The sequence below is a fragment of the Oncorhynchus nerka genome, linkage group LG18, assembly GCF_034236695.1.
Source record: "Oncorhynchus nerka isolate Pitt River linkage group LG18, Oner_Uvic_2.0, whole genome shotgun sequence".
NCBI lineage: Eukaryota > Metazoa > Chordata > Actinopteri > Salmoniformes > Salmonidae > Oncorhynchus > Oncorhynchus nerka.
In genome coordinates, this window is record NC_088413.1 from 70,063,626 (window position 1) to 70,081,902 (window position 18,277).

The following is an 18,277-nucleotide window of genomic DNA, read 5'->3' on the forward strand; positions in this document are numbered from 1 at the left end:
AAGTTCTCATGACAAAAGGTGGTGCAACTCAAAAGGGTGCCCTCCCGTCGCTGCATTATTTACCAGGTGGTCCATTATCGCTCCGTGACACACACACACACCAAATTTTAAAAATAGACCTACTGCATGTCTGGCACGACACATTACGGCAGCAATCAATATGCTGGAGGCCGTAAGTCAACGTGGTTAACCACGGCTACAGACAAGAAAGTTTGCATTCTTATCTTATAGATTAACTAACAAATAAGTGGAAGTGCCGGAGTCTGGCCTTCCGGAGTTGCAGTCTAAGCTCCCGACAACATACAGGGTTAGAGCCTGTCAATAATAATACAAAATATATGTAAATGGTGTCAGAAAACACTGTGTGTGTGTGTGTGTGTGTGTGTGTGTGTGTACACATTGTGTAGTATCCTGGGGGATTTGAGAGCAGTTCTAGCATTATATTGCTATAACTGCACAGAATGTATACATCCATCTATGAATGTACAACATTGAACTATTCCATAACACATTACGTGAGCAACCTAGATAGTGAAAGTGTACAGTAGAGAGTAGGGCTGTATAGAAAGTGGGGCAGTGGTACTTTGAGGAGCTAGCCAAGTAACTATAAATGGACATATCCTGTATACTACAGTATCTCTACATAATTCATCTTCCATCAGAGGAAATGGGTAATCTTCACATATTCAACCCCTTTAAGGCAAGCATAAATTTAAAAAAAATCTGAATAAATCACATAAGTTGCATGGACTCACTGTGTGCAAAAGTGTTTAATATGATTTTTGAATGATTAACTCATCAACTGTATGTACCCCACACGTACAAATATCTGTAAGGTCCCTCAGTCGAGCAGTGAATTTCAAACAATGATTCAACCACAAAGACCAGGGAGGTTTTCCAAGGCCTCACAAAGAAGGGTACCTATTGGTAGATGGGTAAAAATAAAAAAGCAGACATTGAATATGGAGGCCACTGTGTTCTTGGGGACCTCTAATGCTGCAGACATTTGGTACCGTTACCCCAGATCTGTGCCTCAACACAACCCTGTCGTGCAGCGCTACGGACAATTCCTTCGACCTCATGGCATTGTTTTTTGCTCTGACATGGACTGTCAACTGTGGGACCTTATATAGACAGGTGTGTGCTCGCGCCTTTCCAAATCATGTCCAAGTTGTAGAAACATCAAGAATGATCAATGGAAACAGGATGCACCGGAGCTCAATTTAGTGTCTCATAGCAAAGGGTCTGAATACTTATGTAAATAAGGTATCAATTCATTTATATATTTGCAAACATTTCACTTTGTCATTATGGAGTATTGTGTGTAGATTGATAAGGACTTGTATTTATTTAATACATTTTAGAATAAGGCTGTAACATAACACAATGTGGAAAAGGGGAAGGGGTCTGAATACTTTCCGAAAGCACTAAGTATCGTGACAATATTATATTGAGGTCCCTGGCAATTCCCAGTCCCACTCGTCATCAAAAAGGCCTAGACAAGCCTCCCTTCCCTCTCCCCGTCTGTCACTGCACCCTACCGCTCAAATGACACCATAGCCGAGCCCTGCATTAAATCGCTGTGATAAGCACTGCCATCACTCGTTAATATCAACATTCAACACCTCCTGGGCTACGATGCAGACAGAGACTCTGGTCAAGAACGGCTCTCATTTGAACCTGGTCTAGCAGCTCTCTCTGTAATTACATAATGTCATATCAAACTTGATTACGTAAGACCTATATATAGTCTACCGAGGCTCCTCTCGGAGCGGATGCACTCTACTAGGGATGGGCAAGGTTAAACGAGACGTTAGTGTTCGAATTTTTTTGGGCCGATTTTAACAATGAAAAAACTTTCAATTAAATGATCCTTGTGACATTTGAAATTCTTAATTTAATAACTTTTGAATGTAGTTTTTACAACGTTGAGTTAAGCTACTGGTGCACATTTAGCCCTCTAGGCGGCCTTGACATCGGTATGCTATTTCTCCCTACTTTAAATAGCAATTACAGATGCTCATCTAACAGAGTTCCACAATACGACACAAATGCAAAAAGTCCCCAGAAAGTATTTTTTGTAACAGAATCAGTCCTATCATGGCAAAAATGTCTTCTTTTGCTGTTGCTACCAGAGAAAAATCAGAATGACGCAAATACACATGGTAGAGGTTAACAGCGGACATTCTGCTATTTACTCTCAACCAATTAATTTTCTGACAAAATGTCTATTTGAATAGTAAATAAATGTCAAACGCCCATCCCTACATTCTGTTTTCCACACTCCAAAACACAGGTTCCCTTTTGTGAAGCGGCCAAACCACGAGTCGTCCTTGTGTGTTAGTGCAAAATGCAGGGGCTGTGATGGTGGACAGGGTTTACCTTTCTCAAAGAGACAAAAGCGCTGTCAAACAACTGATGACTTGTCCCTGGTCAATTCAACCTTTGAAAGTTTGAAAGCTTTTTTTGAAGAAACAAAAATAGAAAGGGGAAAAAAATGGGTCAGAGATGTGATACAATTGCTGCTGGAAGTGCTTCCTACTAAAGTGAACACTGGAGCAATGCATGTAAGATGCATCTAATCCTGTGAAGAAAGCTGTCATTCTGAGGAGTGTTTCATTGACTTCCACTGCGGAGGGGATGGTGAAGAGGCAACTCAACGTTGGTGTGCATTCAGTCAGAAGAGAAATGAATGGCAGTTGAAATGGTTGGAACCATGGTGAAGACCTAACATTCAGGGAAATGGTTTCACATAAATATTCCTACAGTGAAATCATAAGAAGTTTTTTTTAGCTCTCTATGCAAATGCTAGGCTCAAGGACCGTATCAATGAAGCACTAAGAAGACCAGAGAGGCTGACTGCTGAGTCAATCAAACCACATGCTGGCCAGCCAAAAGCTGCCACACTAATCTCATTGAACGTTTAGCATCCTTAAGCTTTCACTTACTGTAAGTTCCTCAAAATGACACACACAGACTGATCTTAACCTAATGGAAGTTCAAAAGTCCAAACCACAAATCAAAAGTTACAATGCTAATAGGCAAAGCTAGGTTAACCGACTAGGCTACCAGGGTAATTGAGGCTAAAAGGCTAGGCTAACAATCACAACACTATTTTGTTAGTCTGATCAAGGCCTCTAATGGACGTGCTTTGTGGGCCTGCCATCATCATGTTCCTCCCTCGCTGCACTCCTCGCTCTAGACAGGTAATTAAGAGAGGCGTCGGCACTCATTTGTGTCATGTCTCCTCGGCGTCCAGTGTTTCCGTCACACCGTGGCCATCTGCCAATATCCTCAGTCTCCTGAGTCACCTGGTTTTTGGCAGCGCTGCCGTTTGTCACCTTGTTGTGTAGCTCCCACTGGACATACGCTGTACGACAGACGGAGCACACGTATACCCCTGTTAGCAGTCAAGCCCTTCAAACAACAAGACAGACACTATTATATTTCTAACAGTTGATTTGAAGCCTGCATGTTCTTTGACATATGGCTGTGAACATTTTCAAATGACAAGTGTTTTTCCATTATTTACAAAACTGACATTGCCATAAAAAGGAACGTGCCCAACTGTAATGTCTTGGAATCATAAAAGAACAAGATGACAGCAGCGTTGACAGATTGAAGTAGAACAACTACTTCTCTGAGAGGCAGTCAGAGTATGACATCCTTGATGTTGCAAGCTAGACAGAGGACAAGTCAATGCTATTTCATTGTCTTAGCCAAGGAATGTTTTGTATGCAAGGATTTAAAAACCATCCTAATCCCAAATGGAGACATCCCAGCTACATCACGAAGACCTGAGAAACGTTGCTTCATTTCTAGCCTGGGCGTACTACAAAAGAAAGGATGTAATCTTGTGTTTTCCCTCAACTACAATTAACCATAATACATTTTGACAGGAACCACCTACTGTAGGCCGCAAGCCTATTCACAAAGGAAACGAATTAACACAATATATTCACATATATGTTTACTAACCGTGCTAAATGCTGTCCACGCTGCATTAGTTACTCAACACGAGCAGATGAAGAAGGAATATTCTCCTGATTGAGTTCATCAAATGCACCATAACCTAGAGGCCTCATTCTCATGCAGTCTGCATGTTTGGCCGTGTGCATAATAGTGTCCGTTCATGTGTGTGCGCCATGCTGGTCTGAGGGCCAAGGGCCACCGGCCTGGTGGACTCAGCGTGGTGTCAAACTCCTCTCTCTCTGTGAAGGTCACCCCTGGCCCTGTGCCAAGAACACAATGATTCATTAACTTCTGGTTGCCATGGAAGTCATGCATTCACCGTTTCTGGATGAGTGGGAAACCATGACTAGGAGCAGGTGAAAAGCACGTTGCAATGTGCGACAGTAACACTGACAGTATTGTTCTAAATATTTTCAGGTAAATCAAGAGTGATTACTCGATTTCTCTACCCATCTCCCCCCAACATGCACACACCAAAATGTTAGCTCAAGATTCACAATGGCACAAATGATTCAACACAACATTATGAAAGCAATAAAATAATCCAAAGAATGGAACACTGTTGCTGCTAGTGACCCATGCAAATAATAAGTTCGTGCCAGGCCCGGCCGTTATCGAAACAAAATGCTGTGACTGAAAAGCTGCGTATTACGAACGTCTGCCTCACCGGTCACAAATTTAGAATGTAGGACATTGGTTTCCATTCCACCGTCACCAACGTTTCTGTAATATAGAGACTCAGGAGGCCACACTTCTTCACCGCTCTCCAGTTCTCTTCTGCCCCAGCCAACTGACCTACATTCATAACCCAAAGGGATCCAGAGGTCCTTTATTTGGGGCACACTCTTTCTTTCCCCTCAATGAGGATCTGAAGTGACATGCCGAGAGTAGTGTAGAATAGTGAAGGGCGGGCGGGCCCAGACATCAAACAATTGGTTTTCTGTCCTTACAAGGAAAGGTTCACCCACTTTGAATGTTATATTGTTTTTGTTTATCTCTGAGTGATGTTCTATCAATTCCCTGGGTCATTTCATGTTTATCTGAGTTATTGGCGTTCAAGCAGGCAGAAAACCAGGCTGGTATGATGTAGCACTGTGATGAAGTCGCTCTCACTACACTGGAAGATAATAGGAATACAACTTTTAGATCACAAAAACCATCATAAACAGTTTTCAATACTGGCCAAACTCATAACTCAGGAGGATGTATTCTCACGAATGAGAAAATGAATCATATTTTGCAGATATTCCTACCTCGAGAAATTTGCAATTGAACATTTTTGGGATAGGGGGCAGCATTTTCACTTTTGGATGAAAAGTGTGCCCAGAGAGAACTGCCTCCTACTCTGTCCCAGACGCTAATATATGCATATTGTTATTAGTATTGGATAGAAAACACTGAAGTTTCTAAAACTGTTTGAATGATGTCTATGAGTATAACAGAACTCATATGGCAGGCGAAAACCTGAGAAATCCAACCAGGAAGTGTGAAATCTGAGGTTTGTAGTTTTTCAAAGCTTGGCCTACCGAATACACAGTGTCTATGGGGTCAAGTTGCACTTCCTACGGCTTCCACTAGATGTCAACCGTCTTTAGAAACTTGTTTCAGGTTTCTGCTATAAAGGAGGGGGGAATGGGAGCTGAATGAGTCATGGGTCTGGCAGTGTCTCAGGCTCGTGACGCGCAGTCACGACAGAGTCGTTCGACTCGTTCCAGTGCTTTTCTTCAGACAATGAAATTCTCCGGTTGGAACCGTATTGATGATTTATGTTAACAACATCCTAAAGATTGATTCCATACATCGTTTGACTTGTTTCTACGACCTGTAACGGAACTTTTAGAGTTTTTGTCTGGACGAAGTGCTCACGCCTCATGAAGATGGATTACTGGGCTGAACACACTAACAACAAGTGGCTATTTGGACATAAATTATGGACTTTATGGAACATATCACTCATTTATTGTCGAACTGGGATTCCTGAGAGTGCCTTCTGATGAAGATCATCAAAAGGTAAGTGAATATTTATAACATTTATTTCTAACTATTTCTATCTGTTGACTCCAACATGGCGGATATTTATTTGGCTGGATTGGGCTGAGGACCACTCAGATTATGTTTTTTCCATAAAAATCTGACACAGCGGTTGCATTAAGGAGAAGTCTCTTTAATTCTGTGAATAACACTTGTATCTTTTATCAATGTTTATTATGAGTATTTCTGCAAAATCACCAGATGTTTTGGAATCAAAACCATAGAGAGCACATTGCATTGTGGATTTTGTAGTCGACTTAAGCTGCAGATTTTCCATGTTTCTCACAGTTATTTGAAACTATATAATTAAAAGGAATGACTGGTTTTGGGTGGATTTCTTTCCTTTAATGCTGTGGAGGGACTGAACTGGATTATTAGTTAAGTGTGACAGTAAAGGTATTCAATGGCTGTACAGACAGACCACCCTCTAGATGTAGTTGTAGCTTTGATGGAAGAAGGGTAGACTAAGCTAAATGTTGTGCTGTTTGGGATGGACGCAGTCAGATAGGCTTCATGCACGGGTAACTAGGACACAACCAGTCTCATGCCTACTGGGCACGTCGCCATCCCTCTGCAGAGCAGTCATGGTGTCGTTTTTCTCTATTCTCGAGACAAGGGGGAGGAGAGGAGGTGGTAATGAATGTTGCCGTAGGCCCCGGTCCAGTTTCAACACCTCGCTAAACCTCCTAAATGTGCCATTAGCCAAGCGAGCCAGCGAGCCGAGGTTTAGGCAGCGCTCAATGACACAGCGTAAATATTCATGAGATTGTGGTGCTTTAAATAGGGCTCTGTAAATTCCTTTCAAATCCCCAAAAGGTTGAGGCAGGGACACGATGCATATTCCATCAGCTGTGTCTGATTGAAATCCTTCTTGGTTTTGGTTGGCGGTGTGCGACCATGGCCCAAAATGACATTTTCCCCATACCATGTTGCTTACTAAGTGCGCACTAGAGGTCGACCGATTAATTGGTGCCGATTTCAAGTTTTCATAACAAATCGGAAATCTGAACTTTGGACACCGATTTGGCAGATTTCTTCTATTTTCACACCTTTATTTAACTAGGCAAGTCAGTTAAGAACACATTTTCAATGACGGCCTAGGAACAGTGGGTTAACTGCCTTGTTCAGGGGAAGAACGACAGATTTGTACCTTGTCAGCTCGGGGGTTTGAACTTGCAACCTTCCGATTACTAAAATATTTTTAAAAATGCCAGATTTTTACATAATTATGACATAACATTGAAGGTTGTGCAATGTAACAAGAATATTTAGACTTAAGGATGCCACCCGTTAGATAAAATACGGAACAGTTCTGTATTTCACTGAAAGAATAAACGTCTGGTTTTCGAGATGATAGTTTCCGGATTCAACCATATTAATGACATAAGGCTTGCATTTCTGTGTGTTATGTTATAATTAAGTCTATGATTTGATAGAGCAGTCTGAGCGATGGTAGGTAGCAGCAGGCTCGTAAGCATTAATTCAAACAGCACTTTTGTGCGTTTTGCAAGCAGCTCTGCTGTTTATGACTTCAAGCCTATCAACTCCTGAGATTAGGCTGGTGTAACGATGTGATGTGAAATGGCTAGCTAGCGTTTCAAACGTTACTCGCTCTGAGACACGGAGTAGTTGTTCCCCTTGCTCTGCATGGGTAACGCTGCTTCGAGGGTGGCTGTTGTGTTCCTGGTTCGAGCCCAGGTAGGAGTGAGGAGAGGTACGGATGCTATACTGTTACACTGGCAATACTAAAGTGCCTTTAAGAACATCCAATAGTCAAAGGTATATGAAATACAAAATGGTAGAGAGAGAAAGTCCTATAATAACTACAACCTAAAACTTCTTACCTGGGAATATTGAAGACTCGTGTTAAAAGGAACCACGAGCTTTCATATGTTCTCATGTTTTGAGCAAGTAACTTAAACTTTAGCTTTCTTACATGGCACATATTGCACTTTTACTTTCTTCTCCAACTTCTTCTTTGTTTTTGCATTATTTAAACTAAATTGAACATGTTTCAGTATTTATTTGAGGCTAAATTGATTTTGACGTATTATATTAAGTTAAAATAAGTGTTCATTCAGTATTTTTGTAATTGTCATTATTACAAATATATTTTTATATTTATATATATATTTTAAATTGTCCGATTAAAATCTGTATCGGCTTTTTTGTTCCTCCAATAATCAGTATCGGTGTTGAAAAATCATAATCGACCTCTAGTATATGCAGCAGTTCGGGCCGCCTGGCTCGTTGCGAACTGTGTGAGGACTATTTCTTCCTAACAAAGACAGCCAACTGCGCCAAAAGGGGGATGATTTAACAAAAGCGCATTTGCAAAAAAAGCAATCGTTGCACAACTGTACCTAACCATAAACATCAATGCCTTTCTTAAAATCAATACAGAAAAGTATATATTTTTAAACCTTGCATATTTAGCTCAAATAAATCCAGGTTAGCAGGCAATATTAACCAGGTGAAATTGTGTCACTTCTTGCGTTCATTGCACGCAGAGTCAGGGTATATGCAAGAGTTTTGGCAGCCTGGCTTATTGCGAACTAATTTGCCAGAATTTTACGTAATTATGACATAACATTGAAGGTTGTGCAATGTAACAGCAATATTTAGACTTATAAGTCTATAAGCAGTCTTACTGAGTGATGGTAGGCACCAGCAGGCTCATAAGCATTCATTCAAACAGCACTTTAGTGCGTTTTGCCAGCAGTTCTTTGCTGTGCTTCAAGCATTGCGCTGTTCAAGCCTATCAACTCCCAAGATTAGGCTGGTGTAACCGATGTGAAATGGCTAGACAGGCTAGACACAGACTTGGAGTAGTTGTTCCCCTTGCTCTGCAAGGGCTGTGGCTTTTGTGGAGCGATGGGTAACAATGCTTTGAGGGTGTCTGTTGTCGATGTGTTCCTGGTTCGAGCCCAGGTAGGGGCGAGGAGAGGGACGGAAGCTATACTGTTACACTGGCAATACTAAAGTGCCTATAAGAACACATCCAACAGTCAAAGGTATATGAAATACAAATGGTAGAGAGAGAAATAGTTCTATAGATACTATATCAACTACAACCTAAAACCTCTTACCTTGGAATATTGAAGCCTCATGTTAAAAAGGAACCACCAGCTTTCATATGTTCTCATGTTCTGAGCAAGGCACTGAAACGTTAGCTTTCTTACATGGCACATATTGCACTTATACTTTCTTCTCCAACACTTTGTTATTGCATTATTTAAACCAAATATAACTAAATAATTTTTTTCTTCAAGTAAAAAAAAAAAATAATAAAAAAAAAAACGATTAATCGGTATTGGCTTTTTGTGGTCCTCCAATAAATCGGTATCGGCGTAGATTAAAAATAACAACTTTTTTTTATTTTTATTATTTTTAAAATCAGTCGACCTCTAGTGCGCACACCCTCAACTAGACGGACGTGTTACCGTCAGTAATGTATATATTTTTACTCATCCATACTGCTACGTCAACAGTCAGATTGACAACAGTGTTGTTGCCATAGAGATATTTTGGATGCTGTACACCTACTAGTGCTGGTTTGAGAATTCCAAACAACTTCACACAGCCTTAGAGAGAATGACAACCACAGACCACACAAAGGCTTGGGTTGTTCTGATTTTGAGAAGGATTTCTTTTTTTTTAATGTAAAAAAAAAACAACACTTTCCATAATCTTAAAACTGAGCAGTAGACGTCCTCCCCAGTCTCTTTGCACATATCGGTGAAGAAACGAGACGGAGTGTGCACGCCAATGTGCATATCCTTATTGACAGCTGCAGAGAACAAGGGCCCAGGGTTGACTGTGCTGACAGTCTGTTGTCTCTCAATGCTCTGAGCTCTACTTCTCAAAACAGCTCAAGCCACAATCACATTTATTTGCTCTGACAGAATAACTTTTTTTAAATGGGGTTTCCGTTCTTTTTATAGTAGAAACTTTACATTTCACTGTAATGCCAGGAGACTTCTATGCATTGAAAAAGCTTTTCTTAAACACTCCACAATGATACATTATTACACACATACAGTACCAATCAAAAGTTGACACCTACTCATTCCAGGGTTGTTCTTTATTTGTTCTATTTGCTAGATTGTAGAATAATAGTGAAGACATCAAACCATGTAGCAACCAAAAATGTGATAAACAAATCAAAATATATTTTATATTCTTCAAAGTAGCCTTGATGACAGCATCGCACTCTTGGCCTTGAATTGTAAATAAATCACTGACAATGTCACCAGCAAGGCTTATAACGTCATACCTCCTCCTCCATGCTTCACGATGGGAACCACACATGCAGAGATCATCCATTCACCTACTCTGCGTTTCATAAAGACACGGTGGTTGGAAGCAAAAATATCACATTTGGACAGATTTCCACCGGTGTAATGTCCATTGCTCGTGTTGCTTGGCCAAAGCAAATCTCTTCTTATTGGTGTCCTTTAGAAGTGGTTTCTTTGTAGCAATTTAACCATGAAGGCCTGATTCACAGAGTCTCCTCTGAACAGTTGATGTTGAGATGTGTCCGTTACTTGAACTCTGTGAAGCATTTATTTGGGCTGCAATCTGAGGTGCAGTTAACTATTTTATCCTCTGCAGCAGAGGTAACTCTGGGCCTTTCTTTCCTATGGTGGTCCTCATGAGAGCCAGTTTCACCATAGCGCTTGATGGTTTTTGGCGACAAAGTTTCTTCAAGTGCAAAGTTCTTAAAATGTTCCAGATTGACTGACCTTCAAGTCTTAAAGTAATCAGGACTGTAATCTCTCTTCGCTTATTTGAGCTTTTCTTGCCATATTATGGACTTGGTCTTTTAGCAAAAATGGCCATTTTCTGTATACCCACCCCTACCATGTCACAACAACTGATTGGCTCAAACACATTGAGGAAAGTCATTCCACAAATTAACAAGGCACACCTGTTAATTGAGATGTATTCCAGGTGACTACCTCATGAAGCTGATTGGGAGAATGCCAAGAGTGTGCAAAGCTGTCATCAAGGCAAAGGGTGGGTACTTTGAAAAATCTAAATTATAAAATATATTTTGATTTGTTTAACACTTTTTGGTTAGTACATGATTCCATGTGTTATTTCATAGTTTTGATGTCTTCACTATTATTCTACAATGTCAAAAATAGTACAAATAAAGAAAAACCCTGGAATGAGTAGGTGTCAACTTGACTGGTACTGTATATACAGCACATTCAGAAAGTATTTAGACCCCTTCCCTTTTCTACATTTCGTTACAGCCTTAATCTCAAATGTATTACATAATTTTTTCTACACACAATACCCCATAATGACAAAGCAAAAACAGGTTAATAAATGGTTGCAAATTTATTTACATAAATATTCAGAAACTTTGCTATGAGACTCGAAATTGAGCTCAGGTGCATCCTGTTTCCATTGATCATTTTGAGAAGTTTATACAACTTGGAGTCCACCGGTGGTAAATTAAATTGATTGCAAATTATTTGGAAAAGGCACACACCTGTTTATAAAAAGGTCCCACAGTTGACAGTGCATGTCAAACAAAAACCAAGCCATGAGGTTGAAGGAATTGTGTGAGACAGGATTGTGTCGAGGCACAGATCTGGGAAAGGGTACCAAAACATTTCTGCAGCACTGAAGCGCCAAGAACACAGTGGCCTCCATCATTCTTAAATGGAACAAGTTTGGAACCACAAAGACTCTTCCTAGAGCTGGCCGAATGGCCAAACTGAGCAATCGGGGGAAAAGGGCCTTGGTAAGTGAGGTGACCAGGAACCCGATGGTCACTCTGATAGAGCTTCTGTGGAGATGGGAGAACCTTCCAGAAGGACAACCATCTCTGTAGCCCTCCACCAATCAGGCCTTTATGGTAGAGTGGCCAGATGGATGCCACTCCTCAGTAAAAGACATGTGACAGCCCACTTGGAGTTTGCCAAAAGGCACCTCAAGGACTCTCAGACCATGAGAAACAAGATTCTCTGATCTGATGAAACCAAGATTGAACTCTTTAGCCTGAATGCCAAGCATCACATCTGGAACAAATCTGGCACCATCCCTACTGTGAAGCATGTGGGGATGTTTTCAGCAGCAGGGACTGGGAGACTAATCAGGATCGAAGGAAAGATGAACGGAGCAAAGTACAGAAAGATCCTTGATGAAAACCTGCTCCAGAGCATTCAGACAATGACCCTAAGGACAAAGACAAGACAATGCAGGAGTGGCTTCAGGACAAGTCTCGGAATGTCCTTTAGTGGCCTGGACGAACATCTCTGGAGACACCTGAAAATAGCTGTGCGGCGATGCTCCCAATTTAACCTAACAGAGCATCCTGCAGAGAAGGGGAAAAACTCAAAATACAGCAGGTGTGCCAAGATTGTAGTGTCATACACAAGAAGACAAGGCAATAATCGCTGACAAAAGGTGCTTCAACAAAGTAGTGAGTAAAGGGTTTGAATAATTATGTAAATGGGATTTAAAAAAAAATTGTAATAAAATCAGCTCTGCCTTCACTCAGTATCCTCTCAGGCCGCAGCAGACACTTTCCCAGAGCCACACACAGGCTGGAAAAGCCAATATGCTACACTAGGCCACATGCTGATGCCAGAGAGAAGTGCTAGATGAGACTGGATCCACAAGAGCAAAACACATTGGATTAAGGCAATTGGATCAAGATACAAAGTCCAGAAATAGCCATACTAGGTCCAGCGTTCAGAACTGTATTTGAGATGCATAGTGTATGTCAAATTCAACTTGTTTTTTCTTACACCAATTTGTCATGTGGTGTTGCAGATTACTTAGCATTTTGCCAGCTAGAAATCTGCCTATATACAACCAAATCTCTCTGGCCTAGCTTCTTAACGGGGTCCCGAGAGAGAGGCTCTCATCATGCCTAGGCTCAGAGACCAAGAAAGGGACAGAACTGGTTACATCATCAACACCTGGATTCCACAGGTGCCTGCCTGCCCGGAACACTGATCTAGCTATTCTGGTGCAGGGCTGAAGGAAGTACCCAGGCGGGCAGGCATGCACTATGCTACTTTACCATCGCCAGAGCGATAGAGGGGGGAGACGGAGCCAGAGCAATAGAGGGGGGGACAGAGCCAGAGCAATAGAGGGGAGAGAGTGTGAGAAGGAGGGAGGTGTGATCACTTACTCATATCATAGCACTGATTAACCTAGAGGACTACCCTGACTGCACGTAAAGCTCTAGACAATGGTGACTTCATGGCCACTTTGAGGGAGGGTTACTGACAGACACTGATGGAGTCTAATCCAAAGGTCATGGCACAGGGTTATTTCCTCGAGTGTAATGCAGTTTAGTAAATTGACAAGAATTTTAAGATTTCTAACTTCTAGAACTGCAGTGACAGTGAAAGCCCTTAAACAAAGGACACAGTCTCTCCATGTGTCATCCCGGCACAAGGGCCCGCCACTTAAGGCATTTTCTAAATCCCTGCAGCAGCACTTGAGGGATAATCAGTGTCCAGACAGACTATGGGCAGAGTCTGACTGAGCTGTCCCTTCTGTTAAACACATCCACGTGGTCTGAATAAGATCCAGCAAGGCCACACCAGGCCATCAAGTCAAGAACTACTTAGCAGTTCTGGTCAGCAACACAATTCAACGGGAAAGTAAAAGGTCTTTCTTTCAGATAGTATGCAGCAGAGGTGCACTCCTCAAGTCATGTGACTCGGATTCGAGTCCGACTCGATTCACAAATGTGAGGACTCGAGACTCGACTTAATAGAAAATAAAAACTTGAGTTGATTTGGACTTGGAGCCTCAAGGCGTTTTATCACTCATTTTGTGGCAGATTCTCCATAGATTACTCACCAAGCAGACAGAGAAAAGCCGCAATCAGCAGCACACATGCAAAGAAAAACTTGTAACAGATTGGCTAGTGAAATGCACACTCTGCCCTCTGATTGGATCAGCAAACTGTCAATCACAGGTCCGGTAAGCTGGTGCAGTATTTCCCAAAGTGTTAGTTCTATCCGGAATCCTAAACCCTTACCTTAACAATATTAAATATCACCTTCAAATGGGGTAACGTCAGAGTTGGGCCGTTCTTAAAGTGGAGAATAAAAAGAGTATGAAACTGAATAGGAAAAATATACTTTTTTAATACATTTACTTGACTACATATGCATACCATTTGTATTTTATATATTTCTACCTTTGTCTATTTGATCTGGTTTCTAGCATAGGTCTACGGTAGTGCAACAAATTGTCTAAAAAACCTCATCTGTGCTTCAGCACCAAAAAGTTGCATGTCTTGTTGGTGACCAGTGACCAGTTGTCTCGCAAAGGCGAGCGAGCATATCCAGAAAGCACACATTTAATTTTCTATGTTTTTTCCTGATAAGAGTATGCCTACTTTTATATTATCCATACATACAGTTTTGCAGTCTACTACAGACTAATCTTTGCCAAAACAATAAGGTTAAGCTACCTGGCAAGTTCTTTGATCATTTACATATATTTCAGATAGCCAGTAGTCCTACTTTGGGTGGCTATATGTGAGCGACCGGCTCAAAAAAACTAAATAAAATACAAATTCGGTCTTATGTAGCAAAATGTTTTTTTTACATTGGATAAAAGTAGAGACTCAGAGCTACAAAATGGTATATCAAGTCATTTTTGCTTTGAAAGTTGATTAACTTGTAAACTCACTGTGGCCTTTGAATGTTTTGGTACTACTACTGGAGAGCCCTTCTACACCCATTCAGCATCGTTCACACCCTCTTAAGCTTTAGACCAACCCATCTCTTTAGCACCAATCATCTCTTTAAGGGTTGATCCAAGCATTCTGTACTAACAGCAGCAGTCAAGCACTCCTGTAAAGACCTTTATTATACACAGATTCAAAATAGCGATTCTTAACAAATCTGTATTTGTGGATGTGACCGAGACTCTTGCCCATTGATTTTGGGACTGTTCTTATGTCGGATTGGAGCGAGATAGTAGTTAAAAAAATAAATAAAAAATCTATTAATGTTAATTTGAAAGACTTATTTTGATCAAAATTTTATGGACCCCGATTGAACTTTTGTTAAAAAAAAATATTTTTCATTGCAGATTCTTAATCCATAAAATGAAGTGGGTGGAGAACAAAACCCCTCTCCGCATTTTTAAAGACAGAATTAAAACATTATTTTGAAATGATCAGAAAGTGCTAAAACAAAGCAGCAATACGTACCATACATTTTCAATTTGGCAAAGTCTTATCTCGATATGTAATACCCAGTCTGTTAGGTTTATGTACTCGTTTGTATATAATAATAAAAAAATAAAAACAACAGTCAAGCACCCAAGCTAACTTGCTAGCTACTTCCAGACACAAATGAGAGAACAGATCACGGAACATTACTCACCCTAGCAGAGCTAGTTAGGCTGTTATGTTATCCAAAGCATTGGTGACTAACTGTACTGCTGGCAACAATTTAATCACGTTTTTTTTTGCAGACATAAATCAGTTTTTCTGCACTCTGGAACACTCAGACGAGAGTGCTCTGAAATCGTAATGGATGGTCAGACTGATTTTACGAACGCACCCCGAAATGGTTACTTACATAGTAGAGTCTTCTGTTAAGACATGTAGCTAGGTAGCTAGCTAGCTAAATAATGAACAACAACTCATGATGTTACTACCCTGCATGAATCTGCAGGTATCTAACCAACGTATATGAACAGTTGTCACAGTGACATTCTATTGAAATGGATACTTGCATAGGGGGGTCTTTTGTTCAAACTTGTAGATAACTAGCTAAACAATGAACCATAATTCCAACTCATTACGTTACTACCCCTCTTGAATCTGCAGGTAGCTAACCAACCAACAGATTCAATGTTAGCTACCCAAGCAAATGGCTCTGACATACAAATAATAAGATCATACACGTAACGTTAGCTAGCTAACAGTACACTAACTTGAAACATCACTTTCTTACCCGTATACATCATAGATGGACGCGTCTCCTGTCACGAATGCCATGGTTGCCCTTAGTTTGAAGATGTAATCCAAAGACAGGTGTTTTCTCCATCTCCTTAGATATCATACTCAAATTCCACTGAACAAGAAAGTGGAGCGACACTTATGCAGTTTTGCTACGTGATACATAAAAAAAGCTGCGTTAGACAGAATTACCAACACATACTAACTAGCTCAAATAGACAGAAGCGTGCTATATGGTAGACCAATCCAAACTCACCTCTCAGCATGTCCAGCCCACTAATTATCTCAGCCAATCACGGCTAGCGGGAAGGTTGCTGGCTTTTTCTGTGGCTAAACCAACTAGGCTTGTAATTTAACAATTTCATTTGTATTTACAGATGGCATACAAGTTTGTTATTAAGGCACATGAAATTTCACATGTTCGAGAAGGCATTTCTGCCAAACAAAAGCATTTTGCTAAAAAAAATGTTTTTTAAGGTTACGTTCAAACAGCTCTCCTATGAAGTAGTGACGCGCGACATACGCCTAGTTTCCAGAAACAGGTCATACATGTCTGGAGCTCTTCAATATTATGGGATAAGGTAATACATTAGCAAGAATATGTTACGATATTTGTGAGGGAAAAAAGTGTCTACACAGTTGGCAAAAAGCATTCTGCAGGCAGACAGTGTGGTGACAGACCATGCTTTCCATTTATCTCCTGCAACAACCTCTGCATACAGGTAGGGTAGGTATTATCCTGCTTGCTCTCAACTCCAGAGAAGTGACAATGTGACATGACATTGCCTGCTAACATGATTGACTTTCATCTCAAAATGCAGGTGTAAAACAGTTTCTTTCTGTGTGGTGTGTTTTGAAAATGCTTCACTGTTTATGGCTGTAATGACAGGTTACATTTACGCAGCAATTTTGGGTGCACGCATGTGTGGGGATCGCGGGTCAAAAAGTTTGAGAACCATTGAACTACAGTGCCTTGCATAAGTATTCATCCCTCTTGGCATTTTTACTATTTTGTTGCATTACAACCTGTAATTAATGGATTTTTATTTGGATTTCATTCAAAGGACACACAAAATAGTCCAAATTGGTGACGTGAAAAAAAATTACTTAAAAAAATTTAAAGCGGAAAAGTGGTGCGTGCATATGTATTCACTCTTCTTGCTATGAAGCCCCTAAATAAGATCTGGTGCAACCAATTACCTTCAGAAGTCACATAACTAGTTCACTTTTTAGGAATAGGGGGCAGCATTTTCACTTTGGATAAATTGCGTGCCCATAGTGAACTGCCTCCTACTCTATCCCAGATGCTAATATATGCATATTATTATTACCATTGGATAGAAAACACTGACGTTTCTAAAACTGTTTGAATGATGTCTGTGAGTACAACAGAACTCATATGGCAGGCAAAAACCTGAGAAAAATCCAACCAGGAAGTGGAACATCTGAGGTTTGTACTTTTTCCAATGCTTGGCCTAACGATTACACATTGAGATATGGATAAATTTGCACTTCCTAAGGCTTCCACTAGATGTCAAACGTCTTTAGAAACTTGAATGAGGATTCTACTATAATGGAAGGGCTCATGAGACCCCTGAGTCAGTGGTCTGGAAGAGTGCCTTGGTCTCATGACGCGCGCTCACGACTGAGTTACCTCTCGTCCCAGTGCTTTTCTGAAGATAAAGGAATTCTCCGGTTGGAACATTATAGATGTTTTGTGTTAAAAACATCCTAAAGATTGATTTTTAGATAATTGGCCCTCTTTCTGGGACTCACCCACAAACAGGACCAAGCCTGACCTGCTGAGGAGTGACGGACTCCATCCTAGCTGGAGGGGTGCTCTCATCTTATCTACCAACATAGACAGGGCTCTAACTCCTCTAGCTCCACAATGAAATAGGGTGCAGGCCAGGCAGCAGGCTGTTAGCCAGCATAGTGGAGTCTGCCACTAGCACAGTCAGTGTAGTCAGCTCAGCTATCACCATTGAGACCGTGTCTGTGCCTCGACCTAGGTTGGGCAAAACTAAACATGGCGGTGTTCGCCTTAGCAATCTCACTAGGATAAAGACCACCTCCATTCCTGTCATTACTGAAAGAGATCCTGATACCTCACTTCTCAAAATAGGGCTACTTAATCTTAGATCCCTTACTTCAAAGGCAATTATAGTCATTGAACTAATCACTGATCATAATCTTGATGTGATTGGCCTGACTGAAACATGGCTTAAGCCTGATGAATTTACTGTTTTAAGTGAGGCCTCACCTCCTGGCTACACTAGTGACCATATCCCCCGTGCATCCCGCAAAGGCGGAGGT

General features: G+C 40.9%; 1 protein-coding gene across 3 annotated transcripts in view; it reads right to left on the reverse strand.

Annotated features, from left to right (window-relative positions):
- LOC115146394 (probable E3 ubiquitin-protein ligase RNF144A-A) overlaps positions 1-18,277 on the reverse strand; it is a 73,676-nt gene that overhangs the window by 34,886 nt on the left and 20,513 nt on the right. The window contains exon 2 of one of the 3 annotated variants that reach the window (XM_065004313.1): positions 3,979-4,232. The exons of the other annotated variants lie outside the window; for them this stretch is intronic. Within the exon in view, the coding sequence (XP_064860385.1) occupies positions 3,979-4,004 (26 nt within the window). The 5' untranslated portion in view covers positions 4,005-4,232. The remainder of the gene's footprint in view (positions 1-3,978; positions 4,233-18,277) is intronic. 3 annotated transcript variants of the gene reach the window in all.